Source organism: Athene cunicularia (genome assembly GCF_003259725.1).
Source record: "Athene cunicularia isolate RWA chromosome 10 unlocalized genomic scaffold, athCun1 chr10_part1, whole genome shotgun sequence".
NCBI lineage: Eukaryota > Metazoa > Chordata > Aves > Strigiformes > Strigidae > Athene > Athene cunicularia.
Window position 1 is genome coordinate 21,875,727 of NW_020799112.1, and position 13,525 is coordinate 21,889,251.

General features: G+C 39.8%; 1 protein-coding gene across 1 annotated transcript; it reads right to left on the reverse strand.

Moving 5' to 3' along the window:
* Positions 1-435: 435 nt before the first annotated feature.
* Positions 436-9,414, reverse strand: PYGO1 (pygopus family PHD finger 1). The gene is made up of 2 exons (XM_026856244.1): positions 9,268-9,414; positions 436-7,508 (listed from the first exon to the last, which is right to left on the reverse strand). The coding sequence occupies exon 2, from the start codon at positions 7,323-7,325 to the stop codon at positions 6,387-6,389; it is 939 nt and encodes a 312-aa protein (XP_026712045.1). The 5' UTR covers positions 7,326-7,508; positions 9,268-9,414; the 3' UTR covers positions 436-6,386.
* Between the last annotated feature and the right edge of the window lie 4,111 nt (positions 9,415-13,525).

The window sequence follows — 13,525 nt, forward strand, 5'->3', positions numbered from 1 at the left end:
GGGGGGGGAACTCCTTTAAATACTTTACATTTTCTTTAATAACTTTTTTTCCTCCCATCCTTTCTAAATTTTTTTTCTCATTTCTCTTATCTCTCCATATTTTTTAAGAAGAGCAGGAACATTTTATGAGATGCGGTTTATTCCAAAGAACTGTTCTGCACGTGTGGCTCGGGACGACATCACCAACGTTCTTGGTAACGTACTGATTTGGTATGTGTTAGTTCTGGCATTTCAACAAACAGGAATAGCTTAGTAATGATTTTATAAATTAGAATAAATAATTCTTTGCATGATCTCTTCCCAAGTGCAGAAAGCTCTAAAGAATCTATTCAGTCAAATGGTGCCTGAGCCTTCCCTCCCATCCTGTGAGAAATAAACGGGGCTTATGGTGCAAGACCTCTTCTAATCTGCTTTGAAGTGACTTCAGATTAATGCCTCTACGGAACAGCAGACCTCTCCAAGAGAGGCAGGAGCTGTCTTTTCTGATCAGTACCACCTCATACTGTTTCTTGCTGGATTATGCCTAATCCAAATGCTTACTCACAGGCAAAACATGAGAAGAGTTTATCTAGGCATTACATCATCTTCATAAAATCAACAGGCAACTTCCCCGCAAAAATTATCTTTATTTTAAAAGAAATTGAAACCAGACAACAGAAAGCAACAAAGTTACATACAGTGCTGGACAAAATCTACCATATACATTTTCCAAGAACACTTGAATCAGATTCTGATATATGTTCTTCTAAAAGGTAAAATATCACATCATTTTTAACAAAAACCCTAAATGTCAACAATCTTAATCATTTTATATTTTGCACTGTTTGGATGGCAGTAGATTGGTAACTTATCTTCTTCAAATTACCTTTAACACTGAAAGGAAGAGAATGTGGAGAAAAAAATTCCAAGTCAGAAGGCCCTAAAGAACACAGTGTCTGCTCTAAAGGCCATATACAAAAGCTTGGAGGAGAGACTGTCTTTTAAGTAAAAATCCCTCAACAACTCTGTATTATTTCACATTTCAGAAAAAAACTAGCAAGAAAGGAAAAAAAAAGTAGCATATTAAAAGCTTGCCCTCCTTAAGTTATCTGGAAGTTCAAATTTAGACCATCCTTTAGAAGAGGAGATGAGTGTCTACGAATAGACACACCCCCTCTCATGACTCCAATCCCAAACTGTCTCCAATACAGCAACTGCTGAATTACAGTGCACAAACCTCCGAGTAAAAAGGTGGGGTTGGATCAGAAATTATTTTGAGACAGACAGTTTGTTTGAACATGAAAAGGAAAACTAATCACACATGGCAAACATTACAAAAATAGGTATCCCCTGTGATGTTTGGGATAAGCCATTTCTGAACCAGGAAACCAAGGGTGACATTGAATACTTTAAGCTACAGGCAGCACCTCTAAGGGGCTGAACATCATTCAGAATTAATTACCTCAGAACTGATGACACAACACTAGGGCGCTAAAGGGACCCTTTATTTCCATATAAAGCATAAGCCAACAAGAAATCAGAGTTCTATACAAAGAAGTGAATGTGCATAACTCACGATGTAGTGTAGGAGAGTTATATTGCCTTAAGAGTTCTGCTAAGTACACTTAATTTTCCAATTTTAAGGAACAGTCTATTCTAATATAGAAAGCTTCAGAAAAAACTTAGTAATCGCAGAATAACTTTAAAATACATCCAGTTCTACATCCTCCTGCATATATCTAATCACATCCAATAGATTAAAAAATTACACGTTTTGTAAACCAAGTAGAGCGTTAGAATAGAATTTTCACACCCGTGAGCTTATTACCAAATGTTCACCCATTTGTCAGTGGATAATATTAAGAAATTCATACTAACAGTTATGGCAACGAGATGACAATGCACAGAAGTGCTGCGTGTTCTGAAAGGTAGTCAGTTTTAATTACCATGGATTGCTACCATCTATCATACCTCATTCTATGCAAGATACCACGCAAGCTACCGATCCATAAACAATCATGTTTCACATACTTCATAGAGTAGCTTAAAACACATCGTGATATGAAATAATTTGTATTACATAGTAATTTAATCCCTGGCCACAGGGTTAACGTTGGACAAAGTCTGGAAACCTTTTTCCAATTTGAATTACGTACATTAACTTTGCCACACACCACAGCACTAATGCATGTATTACTTCAGACATGCTCTAATTTAAAATCGAAACAAAAAAAGTTGCTGCAAAAATACATGTCACCAATGTGGAACACATTCAAGATTGTATAAAAAGTACTGAACTGATATCCCAAAACAGGTATATTTAAGCAGTACATAAGGAAAGATTAGTTTTAATATGAAACAGTCATTTAAGTCACATACAACATGATAAGAAGCATGAGTCCTTTTTTAAAAACATTACACCAAATACTTTTACCGCCAGGCAATGTTTATTTATAAAATGAAAGGGATCTATTGAATGCAGATGCGTTATCGTATGAAGTTGGAATAAAGACAAAGGTTAAAAAGGTGCTACATTTGTACACCATTGATTTTGTAAAAATCTCAAACCATAAAAAGCATTTTGCTTGCAAGTATCATCGGCCTGAACTGCAAACACTTTGAAACGTTCTTGGCTGTGTGCATGCAGTTCCACTGACTCGTGAATTCTCACATGCTTGAAGTCAAGCCTGAAAAGGGTGATTACAAAACTGCTTCTTAGACCAAAAACCTCAGAGGTCACAAAGTCTGTTCTTCTTTGAGCAGCCCCCAAAATTATATTCTTGTTTCAAATAGAGCAATCATTATTACTCTCCTCTAGTCTTTCATCTGAAGATCTCAAATAATAACTAGGCCTCTGAACACCCTGGGGAAGTAAGCATTAGTTCTATCTTCTAAAAGAAACTGAGGCACAAACAGTTAACCTGCCTGTCTCAAGTTTTAGAAGGGGTGAGCAAAAAAAGCCAGAAACAGGACTTTTGTTATCTACCCTCTAGCCTATATATGCAACAGTGTCACTTACCCTACCACCAATAGAACAAGTGTTTTAAAGAGCAAATGACACAATTTCTCATTTAAAACTGGTCTCTAGCAAACCCCCCCTAAGTATTAAGAAGAGTTCAACCCAGTACCTATTTATTTCAGCAGGGGCGGGGGGGAATGGAAAAAAATATATATTTTGGGCAATATAGGCTGCATTTCTGACCATGACAAGGAGCTGTTTAAAAAGGACACAGGCGTTTCCCCACAAAAATGTTAAGGTTTGTAAGATTTACAAAATCTTTGCGATATTTTTGGTGTGCAGCACCAGTACAGTCTAAATCACTAGTAATGAAAGAAGCACATGATAGTTCAATACAAATTGTTTCATGTAGAGTATTACAAAAATCCTCGCCTATTCTAACCAGCCCTCCCTCCCCCCCACCCTCCTATAACTAATTTCTAATTCTAAGCAGCTGACATTTTCCTAATACCTTACTAACAAAACATGATTGTTGTTTTTCCTGTGCATACTTGAACTACTACTAGTCAACACATGCAGAGAAAAACAAACCCTCTCCAGACAGAGTCCAGGTATGCCAAGAGCATATCAGTAGGGCAAGCATATTGACTGGATGACTTTTGGAGATCCTAATCAGTTGTATCTCTACAATCAGTGTGATAACAAGGTTGGGTTTGTGGTTAATTTATTTTTATTTTATACAATTGGCATTTGCTAATGTCTTGTATTTGTCGGTTAACAAACGCAGAAAATTTCCTGGGTTACAAACCCAACATAGTACCAGTTTACAAAAACCAAAATAGATTGTTAGAATAAGTTTCACAAATACACAATTTAAGGCCTTACAAAATGATACTCCAGTTGATTTTTAAGTCTGTAAGAACACTATATTTAAACTCTAACGTCTTGCTAGCTAATACAGAAAACACCTCATGTAGGGTTGAGGAAGAGATGGCTATTTTAAATATAATGTCTGCTCTAAAATGTTAAAACATTAATTGGACTTCTGAGAACAGATGCCCCAAACATCTTCCCACAAGAGGAATGAGGTGTGGGAGTGAGAAAGGAACCGTGAACAGCACGCTTGGGTAACACCATAATTGGAGCTTTCGATGAATTTTCACCAAGCAAAGTTTTTTAATTTACATTGCTGTAGGTCTGAACCAGCTCCACTGCCTTCACAGCGCAAATTTTTGCAGAGGTTAAACTGATACACAGAGGAGCAAATCCATCTAAACAAGGTTTGGTTTAATTTCTACTATAGACATCAAAAGCAAGTTCTAACAGTTGGTCAGCCATTCAGAAAACTACGGAAGAGTAAATCTAACAGAGGTTGTGGCTTGGTGGTATTTTTGTTCTTTGTTTTTAAATATTACTCTTCTAACAAAACAAGATTAAGTTTAGTCTCTGTACTAAATAAAGCAAATAGTGATGCAAACAGAAGCCCTGGATCTACCTTACACTTTCTTTACACCTCCATACAGGAAATCCTCAAGATACGAACTGTGTCTTTTACACTTTAGACATAATTTCCTTTTTCCTGATGAGAGGCAAGACAAAAAAGGAGGGCAATACTACACTTCTCCAGTAAAAGTATACAACTTTTCACTTTTAAAATAAAACAGGGACAGTTATGTACATCTGCACAGTGTCTTCCAGGAAAGTACCACAGTAGAGCCCATTTAAATTCAAACACAGTGGTGAACTAGCAAACAGGCCTTACTGTGACTCACTGGCACAGCTTACCATAAAAACTACCTCTTTATAGAGCTGACTGTATGCTATAGAGGCTCCTACATCACTCAGCACTACAGACCTGAACCGTTTATCACGTTAAGGAATGTGACTAGTACCTGTAATGCCTGACATGATTTAATTGCTGACTGTACAAAAACTCTAAGTTTCCAGCAGAGTGGTATCACAAGCAGAGGCTGTTATTACAGTGTCATCTTTTATTAAGTTAAAACAACACTCCTCTCTAAGGAAACATTCACGTTCAGTTGCATACGCAACTTTATCACACTGCTAAGGCTGAAGTCTTCAAGGCTAGATCTTTCCCCACATTAAAAAAAAAAAAAAGGAGGGGGGGCATTTTTGAGATCAAGAATAAGATCAAATTACCCATATTGAACCTGAATTCTTAGCATCACACACGAAGCTCTAATGCCATTCATACTTGTCAGCACAACATCAAGTTTTGCAAAGCAGCTAAACTCCTGTTTACCTGCTCCTGATGTGAGCTAAAGTCACCTGATGTGAAAGCCGTATTTTCCTTCACCCCCTCTGCAAGACCAGCTGAGGCAGCGGTGGGAATTCACTTTTAAGACTTTGCCGGCCAAACTATCTTGCAGTTCAGAGCCCGTGCTGAGCACTCTCGATTGCCTTGCACTCTCCTTCATGCCAAGTGGACTGTGTAAGCTCAGGATGACCGAGCAGGCTCTAGCTGGAAGCCCTAGAAGATGGGCAGGACCTTCCCTGCACTAGTTAATTCACAATTCTCAGGCAGCACTGAGGCAGGAGCCTAGAACCATCAGTGAGAAAGGATGAGAGAGGTGCACGACTGCACAACCGTGACAGATGCAGACTGTACCCTAATGTACGTGCTTAAGATAAATGGATTAAGGTTACACGTGCAACCTTAGTTTTGGTATTCTCTAGATTTAAAGCACTGGACTTCATAACCTTGATGTGTTCTTTTTCCAATGTAATCATATTTTGTAACTATTTCCAAATACTGCAAGACCTAGAAAGAGTCTTCAGCAAGTATTTGCTGAGAAGTCAAAATAAGATCATTGCCTTTTCAGGGAAATACAAATGTTTAGGAGTTAGTGGGTTTCATTCTGTTACTAAGCATGAAGTCATCGACTTCTGAATAGTGTGTTAATATTTTAATTCGAAATAAGGAAAAAAGCACACAGGAAATTCTCCTAATTTTCCCTAAAATGAAAACTATTAGTACTGCACATTCCTCCATGTCATCCCCACTATATTCAAAGAAAGGATAGCAAGAACATCAGTAATGGACATTCACCCCCCCAAAATAAAATGTAACGAGTGCTTGCAAATATAGTACCATTAAAACCAAGCACTGTATGCTAGTGTTAGTTAAACACATGAACACTAGCAAATTACATACAGGCACAATTTTTCAGTCAATAAAATTGTCAATGCACATCCTACTTCTGACCAGTTGTCAGTTTAATCAGAAACAAAAAAAAGTAAAAAAAATTTGCACACATAAAACTAAGAGTACAAAAGAAGTTTATGAGATGGAAGTTTATGAATCAAAAAGAGAAAAAAACGATGACAGCAAGTCAAACACAACCGATTGTCTGCAGAAAGTGAAGTACCCAATTTGTAACCAAATCTTCACAGCAAGTGTTTGAAGCCCTACGACCAATCCACGGTGTCAGCCATCCGTGTTCAAGGCAGGTGGTCCCGCAGCCTCTCTGGTACGCATGAGCTGGACATCTTTGTCAGCCATGCAGGTATCGCAGCCCCACACTGCCGACGCTTCCGCTGTGAGGAGGCCGTAAGCTGACTCAGTCATGCCTGTACAGATCCGATGAAACCATTTTTGACAAGAGGCTTCGCACAGGATGGCATCCTGGTCATCGTTAACTTCGTGCGTGCAAATTCCACACGGATAGACGGGTTCAGAGGACGAGTGGCCGTGACGACTGGGATGAAGGGGTGTTTTGCTGCTCTTTTCAGAGTTGCATCCTTCAGCAGTACCTCGAGGCTGGCGGGACTTACTCTGAGTCCCATTTGAATGGCCAGCATTAGTGTTATCAGCACTATTAGAATGGCTATTATCCTGATTTACCACATTGTTTCGAGTAACATTTTTTAGGTCACTGTTACCTTGACTCACAATGTCCTCTGTCCTGTGATGATGCTGATGAGCAGCAGTGTTCTGACTAGACGGTTTGCTTGCACCTTGACTAAAGTCTTGCTTTTGTGCTGATGATTTTGTCTGGGTGTAAGTGTTTGGTGGAGGAACAAAAGAATGGTTTGACTCTAGCTGAGAATTTGGGAAATTTGGATTGTTGCCAGGACCAAAGTTAGACGGCACATCGGGGTGAGGTATCTGACCAGAATGGCCAAAGTTCTCACCGGGATTTGGTCTGAAATGCTGACCAGGCATATTGACATTCTGATTTATCTGACCACTGCTGTAAGGTGGCTGATTCCCAAAACCTGGGTTATCATGTGGACCGAAGGTGAAAGAGTGGGGTCGACTAAAACCCATTCCCACAGGGTTCTGAGGAAGGGGATGTGGTTGGTTTCTGAGGGAGTAAGAACCACCATATGGCGAGGACACTCTGGGCAGCATGTGAGGTGGCATTCTGAAAGTGTTATAGCCTCCAAAGCCAGGATAACCAGGATTACTAAAATATGGATTTCCTGAAGGAAGTGGTTTGTAAGACACAGTGTTATAGTTGTCATCAAATGGATTTGCAGCTACAAGGTGGTCAGAGCTTGGATTCGGCGGTGGAGCATATTCAGATGGAGGAGGAAATGACGATCCCTAAAAATATTTTAAATACAACATTTAAATTAGTTTTAGTATTTCCCTGTAAGACAGACCAACCACAAAGGTCCTGGATTAGCAGCACTATTGCTAAAAGAACAGTTCAGCTGTTGTGTAAAGCTCACCCACTGTACCCTGCCAGGCTGTCTGAAATTTCAGTACAGAGGCAAGAGAGGAGTTTGAGTTCCAGATAACATGGTGATTTATAGTAATCACAGTGTTTTAAATATTGTGTAGTTGCACAACCATGCTTCTGAAAAACACTGCTTGATATGTGACTTCTATTTCTTAATCTTTTACATAAGAAAAGCAACAATACAGAAAGTCACGTGTCACTTAAACACATGCACTAAATACTTCCAAATGTTGAAGAACAGATTTGAAGCATTTCCTTAGTTTTGTTTTGGGTTCATTTTACTGAATATACATCTCTTAAGACAGCCCACTTCTATGAAAATATACAAACCTAATGTTACTATAACCCTAAAAAAGAATATAGGAATCTGCATATGGGAAATTTCTATATTCTGCGTACCAGAGGTGTCTCTTATGGGCACTCAGTGCTTGCAGCAGTCTGCAAAGCACAGTCAGTAGGTATAAAATACAAGGATTTCTGGTTGCAGAGCATAATCAAGTGTTTAATGGAGCCCAGAGGCTGTTTAAATGTCATCAGAGCAGCTATACAATTGAATTTCATTTTAGACTAGCCTGTGGGGAACATCTAGCTGGTTCACCCTCAAGCTAACTGTGCTCACAGAAAGCATTTCCTCCTAAATACTAATAAAGTAAGACTGAACTTTTTTTTTTTCTCCCCCAAAAAATTTCTGCTGTGCTGCAAGTTGTGAACCTGGTAAGAAAAGAAGAGGAAACTAATCTGCATGCCCTCTACAATTATCACTATTTTAGAACATAAGGAAAGCTCCACCAGGAAAGAGGTCTGAAACCCTTAAATTAACCAATTCTTTCTCAGAGCAGGTTTCACCATGACTGCTTTAACACAAAACCAACAAAAATTAAGGAAAAGAGATCCACATCTCAATGGAACCTGGATAGGTCTAACAGAAAGTGATTGTTTGACCTACATAAATAAAATTACTCTCACTGGGCAGCACCAAATTAACAGATACTCTCGCTCAAAGCTGAACAAACACACAAAGGAAAATTCTGCGCTACAGATATCTAATTGCTTTACATGTTTTGTATTCAGGCTTCCTTTTCTGGAAACAGAAGCTGTACTGAAATGCCAAATTGCAGGGATTCACTGGAAAGGAGCCGAACCTGCCTCATAGCTTTTGCTTGAAAAATCACTTGGGGAATATGCCAAGAGTTTGGTCAAAGCGTTAACAAACTGTACAGATCCATTAGCCTACAAACCTACACGTACAGGAATAAAAGTAAGAAGAAAAGTAGTCTCATGGCAACTACTCATGCTGTACAGATTCTACCAATGGCTACAAAGTCATTAAAAGAAAGTCTGTCTCAGAATCAAATCCAGATGGTAAAATACAAGTTGTTGCAGTCTCACTGTGCTCCTCTCTTTATAGGTCTTTGGCAACCTACAGAGATTAAAATAACTTCAGTGAGAATAACTAGTAGTATGAAGATTTAAACTTCACAGTACAACCGAAATATTTTGTATGTAACCGCTATTTGTGAGAATAGACTGAAATTCTGAACAACGTGAGACAGTCGTACCAGCAAACAACATCCGAGGACACTATTTATTAGGAAATCAAAAGAACCAAAGGGAATTTACCTGTGTGTTTGCTTTGCGCTTTTTCTTATCAGGGCTTCCAAGTTGTACTCCTGGTCCTCCTAACCCATCCAATCCACTGTCACCACCTACAAAATTTCAATCAGTGCAACACTGCATTAGTTTTCTTACAGGCTGTATTTTAGGTTTGCCTCTGCAACTTAATATCTATGTAACAAATACTGAACTTGCATTAATTCTGGTGCCTTACATTGCAAGTCCTTGAGCAAACATCTGGAGGTGAAAGCCAGCATATCCCGTACACAGCCATCTTACTCTATTACCACTTTAATGTCCAATTCATGCTCGTTACAGTTGGGATAAACATTTCCATTTATTTTATGTTTATCTGTCCCTTGGTTCTTAACATCTCCACTTCAGCAGTTAGAAGTATTTCTCGTTTGCATAATGCATAAAACTTGCACAAGAACTGCTTAAAACCACGCCTAAGATTCACCTCCCATTTAACTCAGAGACACAGCAATTATCAAACTCCCTGTACCAACATACAACATTACAATACACATGAAGGAAAAAGCAAACAGTAAAAGATGCACGAGCGAAAACCACTGAAAGCCTGCCATGCTGCTCAGAACAGATCTCCACTTTATCAGATCCAAGTTTCACTAAATGCAAGACTTGATCAAACAAAGATCCATCTGCCAACAGTGAGAAGGGCTCTAAGTGAACCTGCCCTGCTCTGCAGAAAACTCACAAAATAATTGAGCATGGCCACCCTGGCACAAAAAGAAGTAAAGGATGTTACTTTTATTGATCACTCAGTCAGACTTGACTCTGAGCAATAGCAAGAGGTATCTGTACTTCACCTGGAATTCTCCACCTTTCATAACACTGGGATGAGCTCTCAAACTTGGATCAACTGTGGCTTTCGTTTTTAAAACTCTAGTTAGAGCACAGACAAAAAAAAATACTAAAAATTCTAGCACACTCATTATTCCAGTCACTCTGCCTTCATGGGGCTCAAGTGGATTTGACATCGTATGGGAATACAAAGAAAACCCTGAGCTGAAGCATGAAAATCACTTTTGGGCGATATGAGAGCAACACCTGTTAGGATACCAACATCGTTACGTTAAGAAACTGTACGTTAATTCATTTTTTCCCAGGCCCATTAAGTTAATAGCTCATTTTCTCTTTAAAAATAAATAAATATATATGTTACAGCAAAGAACAGTAAGAAGTGGGCAATCCAACCTAAAAATTTCACTGTTATTTGTTTAAAACTCATATTCAGGACACAAGTCAAACTTTACCAAGAGGCAGGCGTACAGCTGAACCCAGAGCTTTGTCTTTATTACCGAAGGCAGCCTGAAGCGTGAAGGATCAGCAGTACTACGCAAAGCAGCATAACGTAGGACATCACACCGCTCCACCTTAGACAGTATTCCCTGCAGACAGCTAAACCAGCTTTAGGACTGTTCAGTAAAGTAACACAACATTTCCTCTCACGGGGAAGCAGACCTACTGTATAGAGACTGAAATATCCAACAGTTATTTCAAATACTCCTGACCAAAGGAGGCCTGACAAATTTTCACTCCTAGCACTTCCTTCCTCTGCCCTCCCTTTTCTGAGGTTTCAGGGAATTTATCAGTCCCACCTCAAGTAAGAATCCAGTTCTGCCTCTGATTTAGTAAGTTCCTTTTGGCTTCAGCTGTCGCTGTTGAAATTTAATTTCATTTTTCACTACACTGAAGGAAGATACACGGACATCTGGAATCAACATCTATCAAATTTTAAGTCTGAATTTCAAAGACTAGGGCCTGAAGTCACGAGCACGTTCTCAAACTAAGCTCGTGCGTATCACAGTATAACCCACCACCAGAGTATGTGGGGATTACCCTTGAAGAGGAGAGTCCTTTTTGCCTTGATTTTGAATATAAAATCCTTCATAAGGCTTAGCGTGCTATGAAGCACAGCCACTGCGTTAATGTAGACACTAAATAATCACAGCATAATGTTTTACCAAAAAAATGATGACAAAGCTCCCTTAAATTCCAACCCTATAAATCATCTTCTTGATAAACTATTTACTCAAAACTGCCCCCATGCTTTTGACTAGCTTCCTCTCCAGCACTCCTATATGTTTATCATAAATTCAGTGGGAGTTTGTACTGTGAACACCATTCTCCACAACCACATAAAATACACTCCTGGTCACAGTCCTGTACTCTTAATACATAAATGGCACTAACCACTGGTAGTAAAACATTACAAGTATCTACATTTCTTTTAATAAATTCAACAACTAGCAGCATTTAGTAAATCTCTGACTGAGCAGAATAGTGAGGATCACATGCGAATGCTGTTTTACAGCAGCATAAGTTAAAACTTTATAAAATTATGTATAAATTCCCTCTCCGGTTCATCACTCTTCAAAAACATCAGCATATGAATATTAGAATTCCGGTAGCAAGTGCCACCAATTTTGACATGAATGAATTACATGGCTGAAGCCGTTCACACGCCCATGTTTGCAGAAGCGAGTCCTCCATCTGGAGAGGTACAAAGCTTTTGTATTTTCAGTTCTCACTGTGTGAGGCCAATGATTTAGTTTAGCCCTACGAATTTATATTTTCCCTATGGATTTTATAATGATTTAATTTATACATGAAAGGAAACAGAATGTTAGTCCTAGCATACCTCCAAAAAAGCGTGAATAAGGATCATTTTCATGCAGCCAAAATAAACTTCCCGGAAAGTCACTTTTGGTACCTACCACACAGACTTTCATTAAAAGGTGTACTGAGCATTTGGGAACACTGCATCGAGGATGCAAAAAATTATTTTAATGTCCGAGACTAATTTTCCAGGAAAAAATACAATCCTTCTGATGGGACATCATAAATATGTGATGGATCTAGAGACACAAATAACATATCTGATAACTATTCCTCTATTTAAAAAAGGTTAAATTTTTTTTCGGCCATTTACATTTGGGAGAAGGAGAAGCAGTCAGTCCCATATTCTTTTTTACTTCGTACATACGCAAGAGAGACATTTGCAGCGTTGGTCAGAACTGCAACTTGGAGTTTTGCTTACCTATTAAGAGGTTATGACTTTTGCATGTAATTTATATCATACTTAACACACTGCAAATACACTGTGGAGTATTTCCATACTCACTGACAAACGTCTGTCTAGGTTTTTACAGGATGGATGCCAGAGTCTTTTTAAACAGTGAGACTCAGTTATCTCCGAATGTTTTCCCAAGAAACATAAATGGCCGAATAAACTTTGCATTCTAGACAGAAACCTAGAAAGAGTCTAATTTCAACCGGATTTGGTAAGCCTATTCTGTGGCCCCGATACTGTAAACAGTTTTGATATGAAGTGGTAATTGCGTGGAACTCGGTGGGTAACTCAGATATGTGAAACTGCATGTGCTTAAACATTTGCAGAATCAGGGCTCGAGTGAAGGGGTCTAATGAATCCCAGTCTCTTTTGTAACACTGCTGCATATTTTCATTCTCTCATTCTCAAGGCTGCAACCCAGCTGTTACCAGAGCAGTTTTAGAGAAGCAAACTGTAAATCAATGGCAACATGCATAGCAGAATCCACACCTTTCCTCACTTACCCAACCACAGAAAAGCTTAAAACATCAAGAACAATAGAATTCCGGGGCAAAACAGGAGGCGAGGAAACGAGAAGTGATGGATTGCAGATCTTACCATTTTGCCATGATTTTCACCCAACTCGGTCACCCTAGCGGCTTTCACGGTTTCATTCAGAAACGCATTTCTGTTTTTGAGGGCTGTGAGGACACAGGTACCGCTGCGCAGACCGACGTGCTACTGCCATTGAAGTCGGTCGCCCAGCCGAAGTCAGAGGACGCCCCGTGCTCGTACCCTGCTCCTTACCCGCTCCAAAGCGGTGCATGCTTCGGCTCTCGCTAGAGCCCTACAACCGCGCGGCTGACACCGAATCAGCGTTCCGAGAATGTTTTCCTTCCCCGAAAAGCGAAAAACAACCCCCCAGCCGGAATCAAGCGCAAGCCCCGGGGTGGAAGAGCGAACACTCGGGTGTAATTTATGGGCTCTGCATCAACACTAACTCGGACATGTGGCACTGCCGACGTATTCCCTTGCACCAGCGGGATGCACGCTGCATACTAATGGGCACCACGGCCCGAAAACACGAGAGACAGACCCACGCACCCGCGGGTCACACCTCCGCGCGGGGCGAGCCCCGAGTTCTGCATTTTCAAGGCCCGCAGGCTGCGGGGGAGCCCGCGGGGCCCG